This window comes from Tenrec ecaudatus, chromosome 8 (assembly GCF_050624435.1).
Source record: "Tenrec ecaudatus isolate mTenEca1 chromosome 8, mTenEca1.hap1, whole genome shotgun sequence".
NCBI lineage: Eukaryota > Metazoa > Chordata > Mammalia > Afrosoricida > Tenrecidae > Tenrec > Tenrec ecaudatus.
The window spans coordinates 137,389,862-137,406,969 of record NC_134537.1 but is presented as its reverse complement, the minus strand read 5'-3'; the positions used below and the strand labels follow the sequence as shown (position 1 = coordinate 137,406,969).

Genomic DNA, 17,108 nt, shown 5'->3' with positions numbered 1-17,108 from the left:
TGAGCAATAATACTCCTCTTTGATTTTCACGAACCTGGGAGAGAAGGTTATACTTTATGTTAAGATTCCTTCCCTTCCCTTGCCAGTTCAAAGAGAACAGTGATGTCTCTTTTCTGGTGGCAGTTGTGCAAAACTTTGCAACTGACTTTTGACTTACTCTTTCCTCATTTCCTTCCCTGGACATGTCTTTTCAAAGAACATCTCATAGGATCCATCATACCTCAATGCTCCAAAATCCTATGGAACCCCACCTACACCTGTAGCATCACGTGGTCTCCCAACACCCAGATCAATTGCAACCATGGTTTCCCATGCAAGAGACAGAGGTGCCACGTTCTCCTCTCCCAGGGGTAATGATAACAAGTTATCTGAGCAGCAACATGAGAGCGCCAGAGGATGGCTCTAGGTGAGATCGGGACCCTCCTCCTTCAGTGTGACCATCCTTCATATGGTCAATCTAGGAAGGATAGGCATTTTGGAAGGCATAGTCTTCAAAGTGGTAATGTCTCAAGTTAAAGTATACATCATCTCAAGTTGGCCTTTGTGCCAACATTGCCAAGCCCAATTCTGGTGATTACACCCCGGACTGAAGGCCACTGCAGCAGAGTCAGCTGTGAGTGCTCAGAGCTACCCTATGGGAAGAGCAGGGCGATCCAGAGGCTTTCCAAGGCTGGAAATCTCTGTGGAAGCACGCGGCCACATCTTTCTCCCACTGAGGACCTAGTGGGTTCTAACAGCCTGCTCTTTGCTTAGCGGCTGACCACTTCAGCACTTTAACCATTGCGCTACCAGATTCTAGAGGAGAGCGATGTATGGGAAAAAAACTGGTGCACAACAGATGATGTAGTATAATAAGCAGTCCTTGACATTGTTCCTCATGAACCAATAAACGTACATAGATTGTATTGAACGATGAAGCTCTGCTTTTCCATTTGTTCCCATAATCCTTTGATGCCTCAGTCTTCAGGCCAGAGCATACATAGCATCTTGAGTAAACTTCTCTCTATAAGATTTTTGATGTACTGACTTAAAAATTCCTGAGCAGGTTGTCGATAAATTTTGTGACTCACAGAGGTGTTGTTTTATTAGTTGGGCAGGCAAAGAGTAAGGAATTATTCTTTATTTTTTACTGGTTTAGTCACCAATAAAATATTATAATGGTTCTTCCAAAAATATTGCACAGCAAATGAAAGCATAGTGATAAAAATAAGAGTAAGATTTGCCCTGGATAATCCACAGGGATTGTCCTATCTACGTGTCACCTAGCACTCTTGCATAGAAAAATTAGACCCATAAGCAAATGCAAACAAACAAAAAAAATCCACTTAACTTCAATTTAAATAGCAAGTCCTAAGATTAGTAGGGGGCTTTTATTTTATGAACAAAGTCATGTGTGCACTAATGTGACTGCCTGCTGGCATAATCAAATGTTGCATTTCATTCAAAAGTGTCATTTCATCGAAGTTTGACGATAAGCCAAGTCCAATATAAATAGACCAAGTGGGAACCGAAACCTGTTCAGTGCTTGGGAAAGGTGAGAACATCTGTTCGAAATGCAAACCCTGGTTCACTGACTCGATTGGAGGCGTTCCAGAAGTCACATTGTAGGTGTGTTTCTTCTGAACCCTTGATCCGTTTCTGCTTCCAGGGTGGTGTAATTACACAACGCGGACTCTGCGTTAGGTTGACTTTGTCAGGTCAGGAGCAGTTTTTCATTTTTGGCTAACGTTTGACTCATGTTGGGTCAGAAATAAGTATATATTTAATGTCTTCAATATCATTAATTGTTCCCAAGACATTATTCCAACAGTTACAGTAATGAATTGCCACCTAGAATGCTCACTTATGTCTGTGAGTTTTCCGTGACACGCCTCTTATGACATGAACTTGTAAACCACGGACAATTGTCTAAAATGACAGAAAATATTTACAAGTCAACGATCGTGATAAAAACAAAAATACATCTAAGCAGGACATCTATTTAATCGATACTGTTTTGGATTTTTTTTTCTCACCTACTGCTCCTGCATAGTGACAACATAAGTGGAATTCTGCTTCAGCCTACTGATGGTTGAACCTGAAATCCAGTGGCATTGGTCACTTGATGAGTCAGAGCAACCCGACATGGGGTCCCCCAGGCGGTGCATCATTACAGGCACCGTTAACCTCATTCGCCCAGGAAGTGACGGGTGGTGCTGAGTCTTGGCCTTGTGGTCAGCTGTCCTGTGATCACTTGGCAGTGCCACCAGGATGACTTGATGACGATGAATAAGAGCCAAAGTGCAGAGTGTTTTCTTTATATTTTTTATGACAGAAAATAGGAATTACAAAAGCTGCTTCTTTAACGATAGAAGGGCTGAGTAATTATAAAACAACACATTTTTCTAAGTTTTAAAAATTAATGCCTCGTAGTAAACGGACAGATTTCCTGCTTGATACTGTGTTTTGGTTTTATTCCCCACCCTCCCTCACCCACGCCCCTCTGTTATCTCATATCCCAAGAATCTACAAACTCACTTCTTAATTCTAGAACAAAAGTTGCTTTTTATGTATAGATTTGAAAATGCATCAAACAAATGAGTAAACTTTAAAAATTTTGTTTTCTTAATTATTTTTGAATCATATAGAGTTTATTAAAAGGCAAAACTCCACCCCAAAAATATGAAATAAAATTCCATTATAAAAATAATTCCAGGTGGACAAAGACTCGAAAGTCGTCTTTCGTTGTGATTGTGTTATAGCTGATCTCTATATCCAAAGGAAGTGGCACACACACACATGCACATGCGTACGTAGTTATATATGTTCAAGTTTACCTGATATTGGCTATACTTAGCAATAGGCATGTATATCTATAACTGAATGTATGTTATTCCACAGTATATTTTAAGTGTTAGTTATATTTCTTTTTTTTAATCATTTTGTCTGGGGCTCATACGGCTCTTATCACAATCCATACGTGCATCCATCGTGTCAGGCACATTTGTACATTTAAAGTTTTGAGACGTATACCTACCCTTTTAATAACATATGAAGACCCGCCTTTTAAACACTCAGGATTTTTCTGGCTCTTTTCTAATGTCTTCTTCGTCACCCCCCCAGGGCCCTCTCATAGGCAGTGTTGAGTGGGAGACATTTCGATGGCGTCTCGCGCTCTCTCTTTGGACCCTTTGCAGAATAAGCAGTGTTTGTAGTCTCTGCCTTCTGACTGTGGGGCACGGACATCTTATCTTTGCAACAGTTCGGTGCCCCCATTCTGCCCATTCATCATGTCTCTGACTCCCGTTCCCACACAATGCATGGCCACCAAGAAACTGTGGTATGAGATTGATTGTATGGAATGTATAGGAAGCACTGGGGCCAGCTTTTTCTCCATAATATTGCTTCAAATTTGAGAGAATAATCTTCTATGTAGGTGCGAATTAAATACAAGGTTGTATACGTTCAACCTGCACATTGAATTATAACTTGATTTTAAGCACCAGAAGTGAATTTTGTGATTATAAGTGGTGACTATAAGACACATTCTCTTAGGACCAATGGTTGAATTCAAATGTGAGGAAATGGCAGGGAAATAAGTAACACATTTGTTATTGATGTTTATCACAGTGAACTAAATGCTGGAAGCTAAGACGATCATCCTTCATAATGGAAGTGAAGGAACAAGGAAAGGCATGATGCTTTTGAAAGCCCATGGCTCACAGATATTGAGGCTGGGAAGTTAGCATCTGGAAAGTGAATCAATACCATGTTTGTTTACTTGTGTTGTTGTTGTTTTTAATCAAGATTTCAAATTCATTGCGCTCATTAAAAAATGTTATTAATTGAAGAAGACTGCTATTTTACGGTAGTTTTCTAATATGACCTCAGTCATACCACCAGATAATTTTCAATAATTGAGTGTTCATCATCAGGATTCCATCCAAGTCTGATGATCCTTCAGTTCAACCGTAATATTTTTCATTGTTCTTATCCCAGGGAGTCAGAGATTTAGAACAGAAAGGAACACTAATACATCAGTTCAACCACAATTCAGTTGAAGTTTGTGTGTCTAGTTGACTTGGCACTCTGGAACTTTTTTTATTAATTAAAGAATTATAACTTAAAATTCACTAATGAGCAAATATATGTAATAAATCATAATTTGGTGCTATATTGGAATCAACTATGATTTCTGCACTGGTAAGTTGCCTGGATGGTGATTAATGCATTGATTTTTCTTTCCATGAAAAAAGCAATTATTCTATTAGAAAATTTAGTCTTCTACTTCTGGATATTAGAAAGTTTCTTGGATCACCGACACTATCTTTTTTTACATATGCCAATAAAATACATGAATTCTTAATGGTTTTGATTATCTATTATTACATTTAAACAATTTGTAGTATGCTACTGAATGCATTCTAGGAAATACATAAAGTCTATCTTGAATGTAATTAAATCACAAAATTTCTGCTCTCAACAGCCAGATAGCCTGTAAATTGTGTTTAATACTTCACAGCTGGATTCTTAAAATGAGGGAGCAAAGTGAATAGAGCAAAATGAATGGTTAGACTTATAATTTGTGATGAAATTATAATTACTGTTTATCAATAATGAAACTAGACTATATGAAACTCACTGCTATGGAGTCATAGCAACCTTGCCGCTCACAGTATAACGGAGTCTTGACTGGAGCAGAAGACTCCATCTCTCGCCCAGAGCTGGGCTTGTGGCTGCCGACTGTTAGCCTTTCAGTTAGCAGCCCACTGCACAATCTACTCCATCACCGTGCTACAAATAAATAATCATTAGATCCAGTCTCTGCCTCGTAAGAGTGTAAGCCTCAATGATTTGGGATGCAGATTTATACTCATGAAACAAGAAATAGAATGCATGGATGCTATGTTTACCTTTACCAAGGTGAACAGGTGAGCATATAAGGAATCTCTGGTAAGGAAATGGTGAACAACAGGGTCACACAATTATATGTGTGTGCCCTGAGTTTACTCTTTTGATTTCTGTATAGTGTTGGATTAGTCACTCTACTTATCAAAATTATTATTGCTTTCTTATAGATGTGTTATGAGAACACAATGAAATATTTCATGGAAAGCTAATAGCATCTTATTGGTCATATACAGAAAAAGAGTAAAAAATACAACTTACTGCCATTGAGTCAATGCCGAATCACAGTGGTCCCCTGTGGATTTCCAACCCTAACTGTTCACAGGAGTAGGAAACCCAGTCTTTCTCCCATGAAGCTGCTGGTGGTTTTGAACTGCTAACACAGCCCAAGGCATAACCACTACACCACCAGGGCTCCTATGGTCTTATACAGAGTAGATGATAAATATAACTCTTTTATTTTTAATCATTTTATTGGGGGCTAGTACACACAATCCATACATACACCCATTGTGTCAAGCACATTTGTTGCCATCATCATTCTTAAAACATTTTCTTTCTACTTGAGCCCTTGGCATCAGCTCCTCATTTTCCCCTCCCTCTTCACTTCCTTAACCCTGTCTCTCAAAAGCCCTTGATAATTTATAAATTATTATTATTTTGTTGTGTTACACTGTCCAATGTCTCCCTTCACCCACTTTTCTGTTGCCCATCCCCCAGGGAGGGGGTTATATGTAGATTCTTGTGATGAGCTCCCCCTTCCTACCACATCATCCTCTTACCCTCCTGGTATCACTACTCTCATTATTGGTCCTGAGGGGTTTACCTGTCCTGGATTCCAAAATCATATCATTGTGAATGAGGGGTTGAGGAGTGGGGACCCAAAGCCCATCTGTAGGTAACTGGATATCCCCTTGCAGAAAGATTGTGGGAAGGAGTTGAGCCAGTCAGGGTGCAGTGAAGCACTGAGGAAACATACAACCTTCCTCTAGTTCTTTAATGTTTCTCCCTCCTCCCCCACTATCATGATCCCAATTCTACTTTACCAATCCAGCTAGACCAGAGCGGATGTACACTGGTACAGATAAAATATAACTCTTAATCACTATCTGTGAAAGGACTTAATGGAAGCAGATAAAATTGTATCCTCATGGAAGATAAGAGATAAGGAAGAACAGTTTTAAGTTAATTGTTTAAAATGGCAGAAGAGGAGAGAATGGAAATACATTCAAATCTAGATTTCCATATTGCCTTAAAATGTCCATTGTGATGGATGAATAAAAATAAATAGATTAGAGCCATGACGGCTAGCTGTTGTTTCTTGTTCAGTGCCATCGAGTCACAGTGAAACACTGCCCATCCTGCCCCATGTGCACAACTGCCCCCGTGCTTCACCCCATTGCTGCAGCCACCAGTGCCAATCCATCTCCTTAAAGGTCTTCCTCTATTCCGCTGTCCCGGTACTTGACTAAACACGATGTCCTTCTCCAGGAGTATTCTCCTGACAGCATGTTCCGAGTATGTAAGACAGTCTCATCATCCTCCCCTCGCAGGAGCACATGGTTCACTTTGTCTTTTTAGCAGTTCATGGTAATTCCCATATTCCTCTCCAACATCACAGTCAAATGCATCTTTTCCTCTTAGGTCATCCTTAACGCCTTGTCCATCTTTGACATGCCGAGGAAGCAAAGGAAAATAGCATGGCTTGGGGCAGGGGCACTTTAGTTCTCCAGGTAACATCCTGCTGTTCAGTACTTTACAGAGGTCTCGTGTAGTAGAATTACCTAATGCAACACGTCCTTTGATCATTGGACTGGTGCCTCCATGAGTTTTGGTTGTGGAGTCAAGCAACACCAAATAGTTGACAATGTCAAACTTGTCTCCATTTCCCTTGATGTTACCTAGTGGTCCAGTTGTGAGGATGTCAGTCTTCTTTACACAGAGTTGTAACCCATCATTGAAGGCTGCAATCCTTGATCTTCATCAGCAAATACTTCAAGTCCCCCTCACTTTCAGCAAGCAAGGTGTTGTTATCAGCATATCAAAGATTGTTAGTAAGCCTTCCTCCAATCCTGATGCCACATTTGTCTTCATATTATCCAGCTTCTCTGATGATTTCTTCCATATTCTGAATGAATAAGGATGGTGAGAAGATACAACGCTGCTACACACCTTCCCTGATTTTAAACCATGCAATATTCCCTTGTTCTGCTGGCCTGATCCATGTTCAAGTTTTGCATGAGCACAATCAAGTGTTCTGGAATTCCAATTCTTGTCAAGATTATCCATAGTTTGTTATGATCTATACAGATGAATGCCTTGGCATAGTGAATAAAGTTCAACTAAACATCTGTTTTCTGGTGTTCTCTGCTTCCAGCCAAGAGCCATCTGATATCAGCAATGATATCCTTCTTCTGAATCCAGCTTGAGCCTCTGACAGCTCATTGACAATGTCCTGCTGCATAATCCAGAAAAAGTTTCCTCCATGTGATATTGATGGCACTTTTCTATAATTTGAGCATTCTGTTGGGTCACCATTGGGTTTTTTTTTTTTTTTTGCAGTGGGTACAAACATGGACCTTTTCCAGTAGATGTTTTACAATTTCCCTGGAATAAACAAGTGAGTGTTTCCGGTGCTTCCTCGGCTTGTTGAAGATTTCTTTGGTTTTCCATCAATCCCTGCAGCCTGGTTTCGGGTCAGTGCTTTCAGGAAAGGTTCCTTCAGGATCATTGGTTCTTGCTCATATGCTCCCGCTTGAAATGGTTGACTGTCAACTCATTTTTTTTGGCAGAGTGACTCTGTATTCTTTCCCTCTTCTTTTGATTCTTCTTGCATCATTCAATACTTTGTCCCCCTGATCTTTCATATTGCAAATCGAGGCTTGAATGTTTTTTTTAAAGTCTTTCATTGAAGATATACTGAGCATGGTTAGTTCAGTTGATTATATAAGTTGCATTTCATTAAATGAAAATGAGACCAAGTAATAATGACAGCAAACCGTTCTGAAATCCCTGTAGGAATATAAATGGAAAGGTGCAATCTGACAGGCTTAGACCGGAGATCGCAAAGGAGTCAAGTAATGACCTAATAGCCAGAGTGCAGCAGTGCGAAGTTAACCTGCGGATGACCAATATAAAAATCTATAGCTGCCTAATTAGACTATCACCTTATTAAATAATAACTTGAAAACTTAAGCATGATTTCAATGTTTTATGAGAACAAGAAATGAAGAACTTAAAAGCCCAGCAGTATCAATATCAGGTACCTTCTTTATGTACTATCATTTTAGAATAAATTTTAACCTGAATTCACTTCATTATAATAAGAGCCTTTCCAACAGATAGATATGCACGTAAACCTGGAAACCCACGGACTTGTAAAGATGGCCATGGATAGGCAAGGGCAGCTAGTAATCAACCTGTGCTGTGAAGGCAACCTGACCCCTGCTGACTCAGCTCATTGTACAAGTATTGCTCCAAAAGTGCTCCATTGTGTTTCCCACAAATACTATTGCATCCCTATCCTTCTTTTATAGCAATTAGCATACGTGATACTCGGCATCATTAACCTTCAGCCTCGCCAGTTATCCCCAGACTCCTTCGCTTGAATTAAAGTGTATTTTCCCCCTTCATGTACAGAGATCTTTACTTTTCTGTAAGATGTCAGATTTGTAGGACAGAATCCTTTTGTATGTTTATTATTATTATTGGTTGGATTTCAGTACACAAAGTCATATCATTCCATACTTCATTCACATCGAGTGGAATTATGCAATTGCTACCACAAGCAGTTTCGAACGGAACCTTTTGTATCTTGGCAGTTGGGGAGAACGTCAAAGCTCAATGTCATGTATATGTTCATTTTCTGCACGTGTGCCAATTGTGCTGTCACACAATTTGATTTTCTGCCGCAGCTTTGAGAAAATTCTTTATTGCATTGATCTTTCAGATAGCCATAATGTTTCTGATGTAGGTTGGCAGGGTTTTCTCATCTCAGAAAAGAAGCGCATTCAACAAGTTCTTTACTTGCTTTTATGATTCTCCATGCTCTAGAAAGAATTCATTGACATTCTTACTTAAAGAGTAGCAGATTTTATCCCCCATTGGAGACCATTCTAAACAGAGACGTCAATGGTTTTATCTGTGAATCTGAAAACCATATGACAAGTTTATGATTCTACCTAGTCTGTATTCATTCCGTCACTATTTAGGATGAAACAGCCTGCGCAGTAGGGAAGAAGGAGGAAATGAAGGGGAAACATCTGTTGAAAAAGGTTAGAAGAATAAAATTAATATGTCTTTAAACATACATATTAGGTAACACAGAAAACCTATATTCTGAATTTCCATAGTTATTATTTATAGGTATTTAGCTCATGCTGTGAATTGCTCTGGGAATAATAGAACCCTCGAGTGTCATTTCAAGTTTGGTTTTGTGCTATAACAATTTTAACACACTGAAAACAATATGACAGTAATTTGAAATAACGCATAGAAATGTAAAGGCACAGAGGAGAATGAGATTAGGAAGTGTAATGTGTGCATAGTAAGACGTTTTGTGCCAGAGATCCTGACATTCTGCATGCCTTGCCGTTCTGATTTTGTATTTCCCCATTTTTATCATTAGCCCAATAATACCTACACTGTCTTTGTCTTCATTTTTGTTCATAGTAGGTTTGTTTAAAATTCTATTACCTGTCTTAACTCTGATACTCTCATGATGACAAACAAATCCATAGACTAGATTGATCTGCTGGTCAAAACTTCTGAATATTGTGAAGTCATCCACTATTATCATCATGGGAGGTGAGTTCTCTTGTCATTTAGCTGTCTTCTCCAGACTCCTTCAGGAGGACAAGCATTTGCAGTAACTTTACTTAAAACAGTTGCTTACTTGTGATGTCCTCAACATTGATGCTAGTGCTTCAAAGGGAGGTTGAGTTGCTTAATCTAGCAGTAAAATAGGAGATGTCCTACATCCTGTTTTCTTGATCTCCTTAACCATATAAGTAAGGTAGCATATTTGTGAGCAGTTCCCTTCACGAGGTTGGGGGAGACCTCTCAAATTCCAAACTATTAATATAACTCTTCATATTCTAAAGTATGGGGTACCTGAGACTAGGGACTGCCTTTTTATAAGATTATTTAGTTCTAAAATCTCCAAGTTAGAAATGGAGTGTTACTCTTCATTTGAAGATAAGGCTCTCTACTCCCATAAAGAGTTACAGTCTCAGAAATCCACAGGGGCGGGTTGAGTGGGGATTGGCTCTATGGCAGTGAATTTGAGCATTTAGGTTTAAGATATATTGAAAGGCTTATATCATGCAGCAAACTTTACTGATGATGGAAATGAACCTTGCTTTGCATTCCACGCTTTCTGATAAGTAGCAAAGCCCTGTGGTGTAGTGATTGCACATTATTGGACTCTGAACCACAGGGCTGGCAGTTCGAAAGAGTCTTTCTCCTCTGCTAAACAGTAACCATCTCCAAAACTCACAGGAGTAGTTCTACCCTGTCCTCCAGGGCTGCTGTGAGTCAGACTCTACTGATGATAGCGTGTTTGGTTTATCATATCTGTTTACTTAAAAGGTGCAATCTGAAAGTAGACATAGTAGATTAAATAGCTCTTAATTTGTTTTTCCCCTAGGGAATATCTTTGTCAAACAAAGCAAACACCACTTGTAGGAACCGGTTTGTTATAGACCTCCATTTGATTTCATCTGAATCTATTAGTTCTCAGGTTTGTATATTCTTTCTAAGGAGACAGAACCGAAATGCTCAAAAGAGACAAAAGAGAAAATCACTTCTGTCTTTAAAATATTCTTTTCTCTGTTGCTCACTTCATGGACATCATTTTACCATTCTTTTAAGATATCTTTTCTTCCTAGTGGTAGACTCTATCTGACATGCTCATAGTTAAGAGACTGGAACAATTCATCATTAAAGGTGCTTCCGTAACTAACACCTTTTATAAATCACTAAATTTCAAAAGTTTTATAAGTGAATCTGTGAAATGAATTATGTTTCGCCTGTAACTCTATTGTTTAATGTAATCCTCCTAGAAATGGTCTAATCACATCTTCTAACCTAAATATAATGGAAATAATTCTCATCTTCTCAGGGCTAGCCACTCTATTCTGCAGCATAGCAACTCAATAGCACAAAGTAGAATCACCTCTGCGACATTCCAGGACTAATTCTTAACAGGAATAGGAAGCATCTTTTCCCTCAGAGCTGCAGAGGGTTTTGAACTGCTGACCTTGAGGTTAGCAGCCCAATTTGTAGCCACCATGCCAACAAAGCTCCTAGGATTCATCTTTGAGGGTTGAAAAGATTTCTGGATTCTGCAAATACATAATTAATGAGCCATTATAAATGTTACTTTATATGAAATGGTAGGTTAAAGAGTACTTTTATTATGAAAAAAAAATGTTTTTATAGCAGCCAAGCACAAAAGAGGTATCTCTGAATGGATGTATAATGATGATTTCCAGTATGGAGGGTCCACCCCCAAATGTGTTTGAATTGTGATTGCCATAACTAACTGCCAATTTAAACTGGCCACAATTAAGGGGCAACATGCATATGCAATCTTATTATGGAATTATAGTTATTAAAGATTTAGGACACCCTGCTAGTGTACTAATCTGTTGATATGACCAAAACCCATTGCTCTGAAGTCCGTCCTGACTCACACGTAGGTAGCCTATAGGACGGAGTGAAACTGCTCCAAGCGGTTTCTGAGACTGTCAATCTGGAGCAGGGCAGACAACTGCACCCTTCTCCCAGAGAGCAGCGGGTGAGTTTCGACTGCTCACTGTTTCAGTTGCCGCCCAGCACTTCACCTGCATTCCCACCACGGTCTCTCTCTATCACAGGACCATAAACATCCAATAGTCTTAAAGAATTTTTTTTTGGTTTTCTTAGTTGATCTATTTCTAAATATTTCATTTGAATCACTGTATCCTTCACACTTCAGCTGAATCTTGATGGCATTTTCTTCTTCTATAATCCTGGGATTTGGCCAAAATATTGGAGCTTTGAGTTGCTTTCAAATGTATGTATTGATTCAGGAAGGATAAGATGATATCTTTGTAATCGTTCGTAGACAGATAGCAGACTTAGATATAAATTCTCATCTGGGTGTGAGAAGCAAACTGAGTGATTATATAGGGTTCTATCATTTATATAGCTCCTCACTAAGATAAAAGTTTTAATCAAATTAGACTAATCAATTCACAGGGCATTTAGCCTTGTATTATACAACAATATTCAGAACCTGATCATCTCACCACTGTGTAATAATTCATCTTTTGCTAAAGTAATGATTAAAAATAAAGGAATTAATTCCTAGATCTGTAAGTTTCTTATAATAGCTTATTCTTTCCCCTTCAAATTGTTCAAAGTTTTCTCTCAATCAGAAGTGCAAGAAAAGCCTAGAATATATGAATATCAGGGTTCAGTTTACTGTGTCAACTTTATTATCTAGGGACTGGCATCCTGAGCGAAAGGCCAGAATGTGCCCGTTCATGCAGCTTGTTAAACTTTGATGAACTCTTAAGTGTTTATTTGAACACAATGTTTAAAGAACATAAAATTTCCCCTTTACAACCTGCTCTCCAGACACACTTAGTATGTTGATATTTACATCCCCAAATTTATATCAAAAAGCATCATTGAAACAGATGCTGGCAGTATAATTGGCTAAGCATTTGCATTGAAGATGACTCTTGGGTACACGCTCAAGCATGCAAACGTTCAATAAGAGCTACTTGCAGGGAGATTCTGACCTATTTAGAATTTTTTCATCTTCTTCTTGGGTTCTGAAAGGTTATAAAGAATAAGAGAAACAGATTAATAGCTGTTAGATGAAACCAAGACAGAGAATCAGCAATGCAGTGAAGAATATGGTGAAATATACACATTCACTATAACTCCCAAGTTGCAAATAAAATGAGTTGCAAATCAATGTCTATTGATCGTTCTATTCATTTTAATGCAGTTTATACAAAGTACATAGATTCCGATGTTTTTTCTTTGATGAAATATTTTATTGGCCTTTATAGCAAATACAAACTTTCTTTTTTTTCTTGAGAGTTTTTTCTGTTCTTAAAGAACTTAAAATAACATCATGACATTAGTAAAGTCATATTTATTTCTAGATTTTTGAGAGAAGCTCATAAAATAGAAATATAAAAACAGAATGGGGAGCACAATGATAAGAAAATGAATAATCCATCGTGCATTGTTTCTGAGTCTGAATTGTGAATTTTGGGTGGAGGCCAAAGAGATTTATTTTGCTTGCGGGTATATATTTTTATCAACTATATAGAAATACTCTGAATAATTCTAGAGGCAATCTCAAACAGTTTGACATTAATTGGACAAATGTTAATAAATGCCGCATTCAGTTTATAGAGAACATATTGAGAAAAATCGGGCAACTTTTCTGATGGTTTATTGGATTTTAGTATAAAGGACTTGTGATTAATCAGAGGTATAAAAAAAAGAAGGAAAAGGAACAATTATAACAGTGGTTCCTGTTAGGTGCTCTCACGCCAGTTCTGACGCATGGTGGCCCTGAGTGGCGCATGATGACACACTGCCGGTCTCCATACTGTCTTTGAGCCCCCTCTCGCAATCTCTGTAATCATTGCTATATCTGAGTCCACTCTCTCAGCTATATTGCCAATCGATCATGTTGAAGATCTTCCTCTTTTTAACTGACCCTCTGCATTATCAAGAATGATATCCTCTAAGTACGGGGTCCTCCGATGACATGTCCAGAGTGTAGGAGACAAAGCTTCACCATCCTCACTTCTAAAGAGCGTTCTGAAAGTAATTATTCCTAGACAGATTTGTTCCTTCTTCTGGCTCCCTGTGGTGTGTTAAGTATGATTCATGGCACTCTCTGGCATTTTGATTATTATTCACTAGTACCATAATCCATAGGCAACCCTCTTAAGCCTCTCTTATTAATTATTCCGCTTTCATCGTCACATGAGGCAGTTCACTAGAGAGGTACACACACCTTAGAATAATCGGCCATTTGAGATCCAAAGGGCAACATGCATCCATGGACAAAGTTAGAAGGTTTTAAAAAAGTGGGAGCAATGGAAACCGCAATCACAGCAAAGCCATGAGTCAGATAAGTGAAACTTAATAATGGCGATTGCTTCCGATGGTATGAAACAAAATGTGCGGGAATTCTTGAATGGGCACCTTATCTGCTCTATAAACTTTCACATGATTCACAACAATTAAAAAACAACAACTATGACTTGAGAGCAGGCAGAGCGATAGCTTTGTGCTTTGCCACTTTAAAGCGATCTTTTGCAGCATATTTGCTCAATGTCGTGTGTTATTTTATTTCCTGATAGGCCGGTGAATGATGCCATTAGGAAAATGCATGTCAGTTCAAATTGAGGAAAATTTTAAAGCTATCCAAGTATCAACAATTTACTCCCCAAATTAGCCATTCGAGTCCCTAATATGCAATAACATTAGCGAGCTTTAAAGTCAAAATTGCAAGGAGTGGTGCTCTGCGACGATGTCATCTACTCGCTGCCATTTACCGTCGCAGCATTGTTTTGATCAAGCACTTAGCAGGTGGGGTTTTCTCAGTCCCATTTTTCACAGCAGATTACATCGAACTCAAAAGCTCACTACCGTCAAGTCAACACTGACTTAGGGTGAAGTGCAGATTCGCCCCTTTGAGTTCGTAAGATGAGCTGTTTGCAGGAGTTTAGAGCCTGTCCTCTTGGGGAGTGGCTGGTTTCGAACTGCCGACCTTCTGGATCAGAGACCAACCGCCCCACCACCGTCCCACCAAGGCTCTATAGGCACCTTTCTCTCCCTTGTTCTGAGAATAATGTTCTCATAGGCTGAGTGCTTTAGAGAAGCAAAGCCGATGACAGAGTATCCAGACAATTAGCTCACATGATGGTAGAATTGGCAAGTCCACGTACAGACTGGTTCCAAGTCCACGCGTCAGATGTTCGGGTGGAGGCTTCTTCTAATTCGTCTAGGAGGAGGACGGACGTACTCAAGATCGGAAGGAAAGTGCTGCACTGGTGGCTGCAGAAGTGAATGAAGCCAATGGCCGCAGGTCTGATGGCACAGCACCAGCAACCCCCGCAGACATGAGGACAGCCCATGACCCAAACCCCAAGAGCCAGAGCTTGGTAGCCAGATGAGGCATGCAGTCACAGCAAAAAAGCAAACAGCTTTCCATAGTGCCCAACAGTATCGGAGGCAGACCATGTCTCCCTGGAACCTCTCTTAATTGACTGCACGAGGGCTGTGTCCCAAAGCAAAGGGGTGGCGTCTCACTATAACCTCCTTAGAACAGATTGTCTGTAATTACATGATGTCTCGTCAGGTCACGGACGATTACTAGTCGTTCCCTTTCAAACCACTGAGAAACCTGCCCCAGACAATTTGACAAAAAAACCTAATTGTCACAAATGTTTGTAGTAGGCACTTCTTTTTCCTCTCTTGTTTTAATCAGTTGGGATTTAATACGTATGTCTTATCACTCCAAGTTTCAGTCACCTCAGATAGAATGTGTAATAGCTATCACAATCAGTCCCCTAACAATCTTTTTCTGTATGGATTTCTTGACCTCATCTTCCTTTTAGCCCACCTCCCCCACTGTACCCCTCAGCCCTGAGCACTTTGTTCTATGTGCTGTCTAGATTCAGCAATCCTAGGTTTTGTATCCCAAAATATAGAGAAGCATATAATACAACTTCAGGAGGGTGACCTCCATTGACATAGCACCTCTGAGATACACTCTAATATTAACAAACAAAATGAGTAGGTGTTTCTTAACCTCACTCATAAATATAGAATGCGCTGAAATCAAGTGAGCATAATCACAGGAAGAAAAAGCAGATTTTTATAAATGTTACAAAATGAATAAACTAGGTAAGGAGAAACCCACTGAGATAGTTACAGTTTATTGTGCCAACCTGGCCAATAAACACATGTGGGGTTAATTGAAGGGTGGAGAGATAAATGGTTCGGTGATCCTCACCTTTCTAATTCTCGGGTCTCTTGCTTTGTGATGGTCTGACCAGGGTGCAGCTGCCTTAGCCCCTTTCCTGCTTCAGCTGGCAAGGCTCACTTCCCGTAAGACATCCCCGAGAAGCCGCATGGACCTACCCCGGTGCAGCCCTGGGTGCTGGCGCAGCCGTGTGGCGACCCACTTCCATTTTTCTACATTGAAGATTCTAAGTTTTAATTCTGAACCAGACACCGGTTTTGAAAAGCACAAACAGAATGTTTCTCAATATATAGAAGGAAAAGGAGGTGCTCCTGATAGGCAATTATGAATAGGTGTCCTGGGGGTACACCTCAGCTTAAATGCCCCTCTTTTAAGAACATGGCTGATGGGGGCTCCAAAATCACAATGATTTTATTTTTAAAAAATATCAAAGTGGCTTCCGGTCCCTGGCGTTCCGGGAGCTGCAGGCATCGGTGCAGACATTGCCAAATCCAAGAACCACACCACGCACAACCAATCCCGGAAATGGCACAGAAACGGCATCAAAAAACCCCAGTCACAACGATACGAATCTCTTAAGGGGGTGGACCCCAAGTTCCTGAGGAATATGCGCTTCGCCAAGAAGCACAACAAGAAGGGCCTGAAGAAAATGCAGGCCAACAACGCCAAGGCTGCGGCTGCTCGCGCTGAGGCCATCAAGGATCTTGTGAAGCCCACAGAGGTCAAGGCCAAGATCCCAATGGGCGTCAACCGCAAGCTCAGCCGACTGGCCTACATTGCCCACCCCAAGCTTGGCAAGCGGGCTCGGGCACGTATTGCCAAGGGTCTGAGGCTCTGCCGGCCCAAGGCCAAGGCACAAAACAAGGCTGATGCTCCAGCCAAGGCCACGACTCCAGCAAAAGCTCCCAAAGGTGCCCCTGCCCCAGCTCAAGCTCCCAAAGGCCCCCAGGCTCCCACAAAGTAGAGTTCTCTGTGAGGGCGAGAGGGACTGGTGTGAGCCCTGGGCTGCTGCCTGCATGGCGCTGGTGTCTTCTTGTGCTGTTTGTTGTACAAATAAACCCACGTGGCGCTGAAAAAAAAAATCAAAGTGTAAAGCTCTTTTATTTTGAATGCCCTCCCATAGGATGCGTGCTGTGAGACCGAGGTCAGACGTTCCCACACCCTCAACCTTCCTTTCCCACTCTGACGATAAATAGTCATCTCTTTGATGGCT

The 17,108-nt window shown here is 40.2% G+C and overlaps 2 protein-coding genes across 2 annotated transcripts in view; both read left to right on the top strand.

The window, feature by feature from the left end:
- Positions 1–17,108, top strand: part of GALNTL6 (polypeptide N-acetylgalactosaminyltransferase like 6) — a 1,308,188-nt gene that overhangs the window by 103,936 nt on the left and 1,187,144 nt on the right. The gene's annotated exons all lie outside the window — the stretch shown is intronic.
- Positions 8,114–16,874, top strand: LOC142454608 (uncharacterized). Its single transcript, XM_075555844.1, has 4 exons — positions 8,114–8,149; positions 10,535–10,627; positions 14,916–15,071; positions 16,329–16,874. The coding sequence occupies exons 1-4, from the start codon at positions 8,114–8,116 to the stop codon at positions 16,857–16,859; spliced, it is 816 nt and encodes a 271-aa protein (XP_075411959.1). The 3' UTR covers positions 16,860–16,874.